Raw genomic sequence first — 13,117 nt, 5'->3', positions numbered from 1 at the left:
AAAAAAATTACATTTTTACCACCAAAATTTAGTTTTTGCCCCTGATTTTACATTTTCACACACGGAAATGGGTAAAAATGGCACCAAAATTTGTCCCACAATTTCTGCTGAATTTAGAAATACCCCATATGTGGCTGTACTATACTGCTCAGCCACATGTCCAGACTCTGGAGGGATGAAGTTCTTTTTGCCTCCTGGAGTGCAGATTTTCCTAGAATAGTATGCGGACTCCATATACAGAGTCCCTTCATGCTAAAAGAGCAGAATCCCTCTCAAGTGATCCCATTTTGAAAAGGATACCCCTTTGTGAATTTATCTACAGGTGTAGTGACGATTTTGACTCCATGGGTGTTTTCCAGAAACAAGCAGCAGTGGATGTTGCTTTATGAAGATTGCAAATCTGCCATTGTAGTGACCAGTACGTTGTGCCCAGCTCGTTCTTCTGGAGACATGCACCTGTAAATTAGGCAGGCTCTCAACGCTACAGGAATGCCAAACCTGTGGACGCTAACTGCGGTTTAAGCACACTGTGGGGCTCAGAAGGAAGGGCGCATTTGGATTTGGGAGCGCAATAGTAGCTGGATTTCTTTTGGAGGGCAATGAGTCATTTTGTTTTTCCCAGAGTTTTTGTGCTACCAGGGAATCTTCCGCCGAGGTTTCGGTCTGAATCACACATTTCAGAGATTTACACGGAAACCCCCGTGTAAGCGCTCAGCGTACAGCGCAGGCTAAATGTGCGCCGAGCCATACTGCGATCTTTGGGAGGCAGAATGAATAAAACAGAAGGTGAAGAATTGGTTTTATTTATTTTTTATGCCGTTCCTTGTAAGGTATAATTGATTAGACGACTTTATTCTTCGGGTTGGTGCGATTACAGCGATACCAGATTTAGATCAGGTTTTTATGATTGACAGCTGTCACACACTGAAAGACTTGTAAAAACAAGTTTTTGCATAGCCATATTTTGATAGCTATAATTTTTCCATATTGTTGCCGACAGTAATTTGAAGGTTTGTTTTTTGCGGGACAAGTTGACGTTTCTATTGTTATCATTTTTGGGCATGTGACATTTTTTGATCGCTTTCTATTCTGATTTTTGGGAGGCAGAATGAACAAAAACCAACAATTCAGGAATTGTTTTTTGGGGATTTTTTTTATGTCGTTCCGCATGTGGTAAAATTGATGAGGCAGCTTTATTCTTCAGGTCAGTACGATTACAGCGATACCAGATTTATATATTTCTTTTATATATTTTGGCGCTTTAACACAAAAACTATTTTATAGAAAAAAAATATTTATTTTTGCATTGCTTTATTCTGAGAGCTGTAACTTATTTTTCAGCTGATGGAGCTGTATGGCGGCTTTTTTTTTGCGGGACAAGATGACATTTTCAGCGGTACCATTTTTAATTTACATTCGTCTTTTTGATCGCGCTTTATTCCACTTCTTGTTCGGAGATCTGATGATAAAGCATAGTTTTTGGCTTTGTTTTTAATTTTCTTTAATGGTGTTTACTGAAAGGGTTAACTAGTGGGATAGTTTTATAGGTCTGGTCGTTCCAGACACGGCGATACCAAATATGTGTATTTTTTTTAAAAAAAAACACATATAAATGTATTTATTGGAGATATATAGATATAGATATATATATATATATATATATACACACACACACACATTTTTTGAGCAGTGTATATATAGAGATATACATACACGTGTGTGTGTGTGTGTGTGTGTGTGTGTGTGTGTATACGTACTACTCAAAAAAAATAGAGGGAACACTCAAATAACACATCCTAGATCTGAATGAAATATTCTCATTGAATACTTTGTTCTGTACAAAGTTGAATGTGCTGACAACAAAATCACACAAAAATCATCAATGGAAATCAAGTTTATTAACCAATGGAGGCCTGGATTTGGAGTCACCCCCAAAATTAAAGTGGAAAAACACACTACAGGCTGATCCAACTTTGATGTAATGTCCTTAAAACAAGTCAAAATGAGGCTCAGTATTGTGTGTGGCCTCCACGTGCCTGTATGACCTCCCTACAACGCCTGGGCATGCTCCTGATGAGGTTGCGGATGGTCTCCTGTGGGATCTCCACCCAGACCTGGACTAAAGCATCCGCCAACTCCTGGACAGTCTGTGGTGCAACGTGACGTTGGTGGATGACGCGAGACATGATGTCCCAGATGTGCTCAATCTGATTCAGGTCTGGGGAACGGGAGGGCCAGTCCATAGCTTCAATGCCTTCATCTTGCAGGAACTGCTGACACACTCCAGCCACATGAGGTCTGGCATTGTCCTGCATTAGGAGGAACCCAGGGCCAACCGCATCAGCATATGGTCTCACAAGGGGTCTGAGGATCTCATCTCGGTACCTAATAGCAGTCAGGCTACCTCTGGGGGGCACATAGAGGGCTATGCGGCCCTCCAAAGAAATGCCACCCCACACCATCACTGATCCACTGCCCAACCAGTCATGCTGAAGGATGTCGCAGGCAGCAGATCGCTCTCCACGGCATCTCCAGACTGTCACGTCTGTCACATGTGCTCAGTGGGAATCTGCTTTCATCTGTGAAGAGCACAGGGCGCCAGTGGCAACTTTGCCAATCTGGTGTTCTGTGGCAAATGCAAAGCGTCCTGCACGGTGTTGGGCTGTGAGCACAACCCCCATCTGTGGACGTCGGGCCCTCATACCACCCTCATGGAATCGGTTTCTAACAGTTTGTGCAGACACATGCACATTTGTGGCCTGCTGGAGGTCATTTTGCAAGGCTCTGGCAGTGCTCCTCCTGTTCCTCCTTGCAGAAAGGAGGAGGTAACGGTCCTGCTGCTGGGTTGTTGCCCTCCGATGGCTCCCTCCACATCTCCTGGTATCTGCTTCATGCTCTGGACACTGTGCTGACAGACAGCTACCTTTCTTGCCACAGCTCGCACTGATGTGCCATCCTGGATGAACTGCGCTACCTGAGCAACTTCTGTGGGTTGTATTGTAGACACCGCCTCATGCTACTGTACCTCTAGGGGTGAGAGCAATGGTAAAATGAAAAAGTGACCAAAACAACAGCCAAGAAGGATGAGAGCAGAGAAATGGTCTGTGGTCACCACCTGCAGAATCACTCCTTTATAGGGGGTATCTTGCTAATTGCCTATCATTTCTACCAGTTGTCTGTTCCATTTGCACAACAGCAGGAGAGATTGATTCACAATCAGTGTTGCTTCATAGCTGGACAGGTAGATTTCACAGAAGTGTTATTGACTTGGAGTTTAAAAGTGTTCCCTTTATTTTTTTTGAGCAGTGTATAGACACACACTATATTATATTATTTATATATATATATATATATATATATATATATATATATATATATATATATATATATATATATATATATATATATATATATATATATATATATATATATATATATATATATATATATATATATTACACACACACACACACACATATTTATATTATATATACAGTTCTTTTTGTGATTTTTTAAAAATATTTTTAGCAAAAAAAATGCACTGCAGAGCATCAGAACAGCGTCTGACAAGCAGGAAGGGGGCATCTTAGCTGACAGGTCACCTTACTGCGGCCATCTTGGCACCATGGAGACAATCAGCACAACGCAATCAAAACGCGTTGTGCTGATGGGAGTTGACAGGGATCTCACTCCCTGTGCGATGCCCTGTGACGTCGCTGTCACTATTGACAGCGGCATCACAGGGGTTAAACGCCCGCGATTGGTGCTAGCAAAGATAGGGGGGCGTTGCTGTGGGGTGTCAGCTCGATCGCAGTGCACGTGATCGTGGCATATATATACGGCGCGTTGCGGGAACGTAGCTCCAGCAGAGCAGTATATATATGGCACATGTCAGAAAGGGGTTAAACACAATCATAAAGATGCAGATTATCATTCCCAACTTGCATTAGGACGACCTTTAACACGATACGAGAGTCCAAATAATAGGAGACCCAGAAACAGGTCACGTGTGAACACCGAACAGTTGAGGATCAGATAGCTTTTAGAGTTGACTCCTAGGGATTGTTCACATGCTGCGTTTTTTCCCCACACATTTTACACGGGTAAAAATGCTGCATTTTACAGTACCAGCAAAGTGAATGCGATTTCTAAAATCTCATACACATGCGGCTTATTTTTTCTTTGTGAATTTGAACCATCTCATTTCATACACCAAGCTTACGGCATCCATGTACGAGCGGCGATCCAAAAGTAATGATAATCGGTTATTTCTATTGCACACAGAAATTAAAATAAAAATGTTTTCTTCTCTCTTAGGTACCCACTAGTCCAGGAAAAAAAAATCACTTAAATAGGCCACGATTCCCGGGAGCTACATTAATTTGAATAGGAACTGCCGAGGAGTGAACATCAAAATGGAAAAAAACGAGCTCAGAGCTGTCATCAAATACCTCTGCTTGAAAAAAATGACTACCAAAGACATACACAGCGACTTGGTGGAAACATTGGGGGACTCTTCTCCTCCATATTCCACAGTTGTACGCTGTGCCAAGGAATTTAAGCTGGGAAGAACATCGACGGAAGATGAACATCGTGAAGGACGCCCATCCACGTCCCTCAATGAAGAAATTCGTGAAAAAAGTTGAAGAAGTTGTATTGGCCGATCGAAGAGTGACTATCAGGCATGTAGCTGAGGTCACAGGGATCTCATATGGCAGTATTCAAAGAATCCTTGCAAAAGAATTGCATACGAGAAAGGTCTCGGCGCGTTGGGTGCCAAAAATGTTAACCGACGAGCAAAAGAAGAAAGGAGTTGACATTTCAATAGCAAATCTCGAAAAGTTCCAAGCAGACAAGGAGAATTTTTTGTCACGTTTTTTGACCATGGACGAGACCTGGATCCACCACTTTGATCCCGAAACAACAATCGATGACATGGAAACGAGCTAACGAACCGACGCCGAAGAAATTCAAAGTGTCAAGCTCAGCAGGGAAGGTTATGGCGTCCGTTTTTTGGGACGCTGAAGGAATTATTATGGTGGACTATTTGGTGAAGGGAGCCTCTATTACGGGCTCCTACTATGCAGAACAAATAAGAAGATTGCGGGAGGCTATCAAGGAGAAAAGGCGCGGCAATTTGCAGGCTGGAGTGCTGTTTCACCAAGATAATGCGCCGGCTCACAAAGCTGCAGTTGCCATGGCTACCATTCAAGAAGCGGGCTTTGAACTGGTGGAACACCCCCCCTATTCGCCAGATCTAGCCCCCAGTGACTTCTTTCTCTTTCCTCGGCTCAAGGAACACCTCCGGGGCAAGAAATTTGACAATAGCGACGTGGTAACCGCTGTTGGGGATTTTTTTGAAGGTCAAGATCAAGAATTTTTTTCGAAGGAAATTCTAAGTTTAGAAAAGAGATGGACTAAATGTATAGACTTGTTAGGAGACTATGTAGAAAAATAAAAAAAATTTTGTGACTATATTCATTGTGTTTAGTATTGATTATTATTACTTTTGGATCGCCCCTCGTAAAGGCGCTTTAATGCTGAGTAAATCCTTACCTTGCTTGTAGAAATCCTTTTGCGGTGTCAGAGAAATCAATAGTTGAAACTGTATGCTGCTGGCCTCCTGTCTCTGACAGGTGACTGAAACATGAGCGGCCTGTTAGTCAAGAGACATTCAGCAGGTGGTGAATGGGGAGTGAGGAAGGGGAGCTGCAAGAGCACAGTCCACCCCCTGCACTTGCAGCTCATTAGCATACATATTCAACTATGGATTTCTCTGAAATGGCAAAACGGATTTCTGCAAGAAAGGTAAGGATTTACTCAGCATTAAATTGCCTTTATATACACATATTAGTATGGCATATAAAATACTGACGAAAGGTTCTCTAAGTTATCATATACATCCCACCATATACTGATCTACCCTTTTTACCATGTGTAATGTTACCGAACAAATGTAGAAAACAAGTGTCTGTCTCCAGGATAATTCTAGCGTCTATCGTGCCTTAGCAACATCCTCAGTATAGGAGATCGGGCAGATAAGGCCGGGGCTGTGGAACATACTTGTGTGATTACTTTTGGGTTACATTCTCCATAGTATAGACACACTATTACATGGGCATACAAAGCTGATGTAAAATTTGTCCATGTCCTGGAGGATGGTCTTGGATAAGGCTATTTTTTATTTACAGATATTTTTTTCACCTTTGTTTTTACCCCTTTGGTGTGGTTTAAAAATAAAAAATGACGTGTTCTGTCCCAGCATTTTCTTTGGTAAGCTGAAGAGCAAAAGGTGTGCATTTCTGCATATCAAAGAGATATCCGCAGTGCTGGCCTCAAGATGACCACTGGCACTGGTCAGCATAGACAGGAATACTGGGAGGAGACATATCTTCCTTACTATATGTGACACCATGATGTCATGGGTTTCCATGGCAATGGCCCAAAAGTAATTTAGGCAGGAATTCCAATACAGTACAATCTGCCTGAAAAGGGAATGCATCACACTTTTTTCTTAAAACCAGAAACAATTTTTCTTCTAATCTGTTTTTATTTTCTGTACATGATTATGGGAGGTAGTCATTTTAATTGAAGGGCCAATAGACTCAGCAAAAGCACTTGGCTGTATTCTGAACTCCTATAGCATTTAAAGGGAATCTGTCAGTAGGATCAACCATCCTAAGCAGTCTATATGGGCATGTAGGTCATAGGAAGCTGAATAACATGATATTTTGATATCTGCGATCGGATGTCTTATTCCAGAGAGATCCAGGTTTTTATTATATGGTAATGAGCTGTTCCAGGCTATGGGCCTGCATGAGAATCTGCCTCCAGGGATTATTTTAAATGGAATCTGTTACCATAACAATGCAGCCCAATTTGTAGTCCTGATATTATAGAACAGGGAAGCCAAGCAAATTGATATAGAGTTTTGTGAGAGAAGATTTACTATAACTTGTGTTTTACTCAGTTAAACCTCAGCTCTTTTTGAGATTTTTGGTCCAGTGGGGGGTCCTATCAATGACTGACCACTTTCTCTGTATAAGTGTGCATGCAGAGAAAGTTGTCAGTCATTGATAGGACCGCCCTCTGAACCAAAAACCCCAGAAAGAACAGAGGATTAACTGAGTAAAACACCGGTAATACTAAATCTTTTCTCACAAAACTATATCAATCTGCTCAGCTTCCCCAGCTCTATAACATTATGCCTGCAGTTTGGGCTGCATTTTCATGGTGACAGGTTCCCTTTAAATAGAAGGTGGAGTTACCAGTGTGAGACATGTAACTAACAGAACGGAAGACCTGAACTTTTTCTTCTTGCTAACACATTTTTTACAGCTCTGGTATTGTAACCCTGACTGCCTGTGAGATGGAAGCTGAGAGGAGCCTGCAGATGTGTCAGGTATAATCACACACAGCTCTGCAGTGAGATCAGGAGAGCAGAAATCACACTGGTAACTCCCCCTTCATGTAAAATAACCTCTGGAGGCAGATTAGTGTCCAAGCCCAAAGCCTGGAACCGCTAATTAACATATAATAATGTGGATTTCTCTGGAATAAGACATAAGATTGCAGGTATCAAGGTATCATTTTATTCAGCTTCCTATGACCTACATGCCCATATAGACGACAGATTCCCTTTAATCCCTTCTCTACACTAGCTGACAATTTTACGTTTTTTTTTCTCTCATTTTATTTTTTTCCTCCCCTTCTTCCAAGAGCCATAACTTTATTCTTCTGGCCATATAGCCATACGAGGGCTTGTTTTATTGCGGGGCGAGTTGTACTTTTGAACGACGCCATTCATTTTACCATAGAGTGTACTGGAAAACAGGAAAAAAAATTCCAAGAGTGTTGAAATTGCAAAAAAAAAAAGTGCAATTACACAATTGTTTCTTTCGGCTGTTATGACAATCCATCGGCTGCCCCGAAATCACGTGACATGGGCACCGATGAGCGGGATGAATAATGCGCTACCAGCCAGCATGTTAAATCCTGCTGTCAGTAATTGATAGCGGGATTTAACTTGTTAACAGCCACGGGCAGAGCACCACTCCACTCCTGGCTGTTAGCGGCATTTAATGCGGGGAAAATGTGGGCTCAGCGGGCAAGCCCACATAAAAAGCAGGTACACTACCTTGGACGTAAATGTACGTCAAAGGTGGTGAGGGGCTTAATATAGAAATAAGAATATACATAGCCACCTTTCCCATCAATGGATCAGAAACCCCCATTCCGGAGATCGATATGGTACCTGCATCTATTAAATGTTTATGACATATCCGTGGCACAGCGCAGCCATAGCACTGGGGGGGGGGGGGGGGGAAGGGTCAATGCATTCTACAATATACATGGATGTGGACAGGACACCATGTACAACCATTTATATAGAGCACTTGATGAAAGAATAGCATTAAACATAAGCCCTGCAATGGGAAATCAGCAGCTATGACTTACCATTCTCCACAATGCACAGCCTTCAGCACACCTACAGCTGCCGTGGTCTGCCGCTCAAACCCCTGTCCTATGTGGTCAGCATGTGCTCTTGTCCTATCTTCAAATAACATTTCCCGAGGTTCGCTAGCTCGAGGTAGGTACTGCAGGTTTTTTATTTCATTGGTAGTCCTGGTAAAACAGCACAGGAGAGGTAGTTAAAGTTACAGATCGTTCCTGTCCACAGAACACTATTATACATTAAGCACTTCTCATACCATGCTTAACTGGGATACAAGAGAGAGACATGGCTTCATGATCTCTACATACAGAGCTGTGCTAAACTTTTTGGCTCGAGTGGAACAAATGCTGCAAAGTAGTAATGCTTTCACAACTTGCAGTGTTAATAGTTTATCACTTAACAGCTTGCAAAGTGAGGGAACAAAAGAGACATCTAAATCAAAATCAATATTTGGTGTGACCACTTTGAGCTCAACGGATGAAAAAAAAATCTTGAATTTTATTAACACATTGTTATAAAACATCTTTATGCATCTGTGGTCCATAAATTGGAATATCAAATCATCAACGCATTTGTGGTACAGTGCACCCTTACTCCTTATGATCACTCAACTTTCAAATTGGAATTAATTCCTCTAGGTATATTTGCATAAAGTCAGGGATTTTGTATGATGGTAGTCAGGTGTATGAATAACCAATTATATCAAACAAGTGATAATGATCATCATTTTCATATGTAGATTGGAGCGGTTATTAACGGAAAGAGTTGTACAAAAGGCTTAAAACTGGGCGAGGAACAGCCAAACTGTTTCAAAGGGCAGGTTGTGGAAGACCATGGCAAATCCGAGCACAGCAACAAGGTAGTTAAACTGCATTAGCAAGGTCTCTCTCAGGAAAAAAAGATTTCAGCGCAGAATGGGGTTTTAACATGTGCTGTTCAAGCCCTTTAAAAAAAAAAAAACACGACAAAGATATGGGCAACCTTGAGGGCCATATATGTAGTGGCTGGACTAGGAAACTTGCAGCAGAGAAAGACACGTGATTTATTCTTTTCAAAACTGGACGACGACCATCAGTGGCATCAGCTCCGAACTGGCAGCAACCAGTGAGACCCAGCTACACCCACCTAATGTTTGGAAAAGTCAGGTCAGAGGCGGTCTTCATGCAAGAATTGTGGCCACAAATCCATACCTTCAACATAGAAACAAGGCTAAGAGACTCAACTATGCACAAAAACATAGGAACTAGGGTGCAGAAAAATGTTAGCAGCTGCTATGGACTGAAAAATGAAAGTGTGAAATATTTAGCTGTAAACAAGTCAGTTTGTTAGTCAAAGGGATAGAGATTGGTACAATAATGAGTGTCTGCAGGCAACAGTAAAGCATGGTGGAGGATCCTTACAAATCTGGGGCTGCGTTTCAGCAAATGGAGCTGGGATTTGGTCTAGATTAATGGCGTCCACAAGTCGGGAAAATACAGGCAGATACTTATCCATCAAGCAATATAATCAGGGAGGCATCTGATTGGCTCCAGATGTACTCTGCAGCAGGGCAATGACCCCAAACCAAACAATTAAATTAATTACTATTTTCAGTTCAAGAAGAACAAGAGTCCTGGAAGTGATGATATGGTCCCCACAAAGGCCTAATGTCAACATCAGTGAGATCTGTGGTTAGTAGTGTTGAGCGAGAATGTTCCATTAACCCTTTCGCCGAGTATGCTCGGGCCGAGCTCCGAGTATTTATAGCTGCTCGGTGATAAGGTTGAATCGCTCCAGTGTGCATGATTTGCGACTGTTTGACAGCTTTATTACATGTGAGGAATGTCTATTTCTTTGACAGTTTTATTACATGTGAGGAATGTGTAAGAAATAGACATTCCTCACATGTAATAAAGCTGTCAAACAGTTGCAAATCATGCACACGGGAGCGATTTAACCTCATCACCGAGCAGCTATAAATACTCGGAGCTCGGCCCGAGCGTACTCGGACAGAACATACTCGCTCAACACTAGTGGTTAGTTCTCCAAGATGTTTGGAACAACCTTATGGAGTCCCTTTAAAACCGTGTGAAAGCGTCCCTAGAATTGATGCAGTTTTGAAGACAAAGGGTGGTCACACCACAAATATTGGTTTGATTTAGTATGCTCTTTTGTTCATTAATTTTTATTTGTGTTAATTGATAAAAATAAACTATTAATATTTCTATTTTTGAAAGCATTCGTACTTAACAGCAGTTTCCACACCGGCCTAGAACCTTGGCCAAGTACTGTACGTTTCAGAGCATGAGGGTAAAAAAAAAAATTAAAAAACACATCAGTGGAAATTTATGGCTCTTATATTGTGGATATTTCTGGGAATGGAGCTAGCAGAAATTGATTTGCTTGTCGCCAGAACAACTCTGGATTTTCAGTCTTAGGAATTTCTGCAACAAATTAAAGGAAATGTTTAGTCACACTCTTCAGATCAAAATGACACCAGAAATAGAGAAACAAATGCACAATAGGCAGGACAGTTGCCGAGGTAACCATTGGATGCCCGGCGACTGTAGTGCATGGGGTCTGTTTTAATTTATGGGATCCATGTACAATACTTGCTAGGGGCTGGACTGTTGCCTTGGCAACTGTATGGCTCAGTATGCACGAGTGTCCCTCCACAACAAATGTCAGATCTGGGTACGGTGTATGTCTGAGCAAGCATTTACAGGAAACCTATTATCAGATACATGCTACACAAACCACAGGCAGCATGAATCAGACAATGGCTGTGCGATTGCAGCTAGGTAGGTTTACCCGGAAATGCTACAGTGTTTCAAAGTACAACATACTTTGCAAAGTTGGCCGGCTGGAGAGGGACGAGGAAGAAATAAGACGGAAACCACATTTGGAACTCCAATAGACCAATCCTTGTGTTAGGTGGGGAGATAATCTGCTGCCAGGAGTCTGGCATTGGTTCTCTCAAAACACAGGGACACACTACTGAGCCAAGCATTCTTAGGTTTAGGGGAGAAAGGAGAGCAATCAGAGAACTCATGTATGGCCAGCTTTAATAGGAAATTAATCACATAGTGAGTGCGAGCAGCTCCATGACTGAGCTCAAGTTTCATGTATGGATTACAGCCTATAGTAAGAGTACAGTGGCATGTAAAAGTTTGGGTACCCCTGATCAAAATTACTATTATGAACAGTAAGGCTGCGTGCCCACTATGTGTTTTTCAAGTGTTTTTGATGCTGAATTTCCGCAGCGGAAACGCTTTAAAAATGCTGGGTAATCCGTGCCCCATTGTGCCCAATGATAATCCGTTTGTTCTGTGCACATGCTGCGGAATTTTCTGTGTGGAAAACTCCACAGCATGTCCATTATTTGTGCGTTTTGCGCATGCGGATTGGACTACTCCATGCATTTGAAAAACGCAAGTCAAATCCACATGTAAAAACGCTTAAAAAACGCGCGTAAAAGCCGCAAGAGTTTTTACTGCCAAGGACATGCATAAACGCTGCGGAAATTTTCTGCTTCAATACTGCATCGTGGGCACATAGCCTTAAAGGGGTTGTCCCACAAACTAAAGTTCATTTTAATCAATAGATCTTGAAATGATAATAAGTTCCACAATTGGATGTGTTTATATAAAATGTTCCTGTGCTGAGATAATCTTATAAATGCCCCCTGCTGTGTACTGTGTAATGGCTGTGTCTGACCGTACAGTAACATGGTCTGATCATACCACAGCTCCTGGGCAGCGGGAGAAGCAAAAGAGTATACAGATATTACAGCATGGGGTCACAACTGATTCTTTCTTTGAAGTAAAACATTGCTTAAAAACAGGCAGTGAAATGTTTTACCTCACAAAATGAATCCTCTGTGATCCCATACTATTATATCTGTATCCTCTCTTTTGCTTCTCCCCCTGCCCAGGAGATGTGGTATGATCAGACCATGTCCAGCACGGTCAGACACAGACATTACACAGTACACAGCAGGGGCACATCTATAAGATTATCTCAGCACAGGAACATTTTATTTAAAAACATCTAATTGAGAAAATTATTCCAAGATCTTTTGATTAAAATCAACTTTTGACCATGAGAAAACCCCTGTAAGCAAGTTGAACTTGAAATGATCTCTAAAAGGTCCAAACTTAAAAAGGACACATTTCCTTTGAATTTTAGGCAAAAAACCCCAAAAAGCTCTAAATCTAATTTTTCACATTTTAAGAGTTACAAAAAGGAAAATGGGCTGATGCAAAAGTTTGGGCACTCTGCATGGTTAGTACATAGTAGCACCTCCTTTTGAAAATATCACAGCTTGTAAACACTTTTTGTAGCCAGCCAAGAGTTTTTCAATTCTTGTTTGTGGGATTTTCATCCATTCTTCCTTGGAAAATTCTTCCAGTTCTGTGAGATTTCTAGGTCGTCTTGCATGCTCTGCTATTTAAAGGTCTAGCCACAGATTTTCAATGATGTTCAGATCAGGGGACTGTGAGGGCCACTGTAAAACCTTCAGCTTGCACCTTTTGAGGTAGTCTATTGTGGATTTTGACATGTTTAGGATCATTATCCATTTGTAGAAGCCATCCTCTTTTCAAGGTCAGCTTGTTTTTACAGATGGTGTTATGTTTGCATCAAGAATTTGTTGAAATTTCAATGAATCTATTCTTCCCTCTA

The 13,117-nt window shown here is 41.6% G+C and overlaps 1 protein-coding gene across 2 annotated transcripts in view; it reads right to left on the bottom strand.

Moving 5' to 3' along the window:
- The window catches only part of RSBN1L (round spermatid basic protein 1 like), a 77,098-nt gene that overhangs the window by 15,651 nt on the left and 48,330 nt on the right, over window positions 1–13,117 (bottom strand). For both annotated transcript variants that reach the window (XM_073652286.1, XM_073652287.1), the window contains exon 6: window positions 8,458–8,625. In XM_073652286.1, the coding sequence (XP_073508387.1) occupies window positions 8,458–8,625 (168 nt within the window). The remainder of the gene's footprint in view (window positions 1–8,457; window positions 8,626–13,117) is intronic.

This window comes from Phyllobates terribilis, unplaced genomic scaffold (genome assembly GCF_046119375.1).
Source record: "Phyllobates terribilis strain yellow unplaced genomic scaffold, ASM4611937v1 Scaffold_11__3_contigs__length_659146591, whole genome shotgun sequence".
Lineage (NCBI taxonomy): Eukaryota > Metazoa > Chordata > Amphibia > Anura > Dendrobatidae > Phyllobates > Phyllobates terribilis.
The sequence above is the reverse complement of the archived record's forward strand: the minus strand, read 5'-3'. Positions and strand labels throughout refer to the sequence as shown.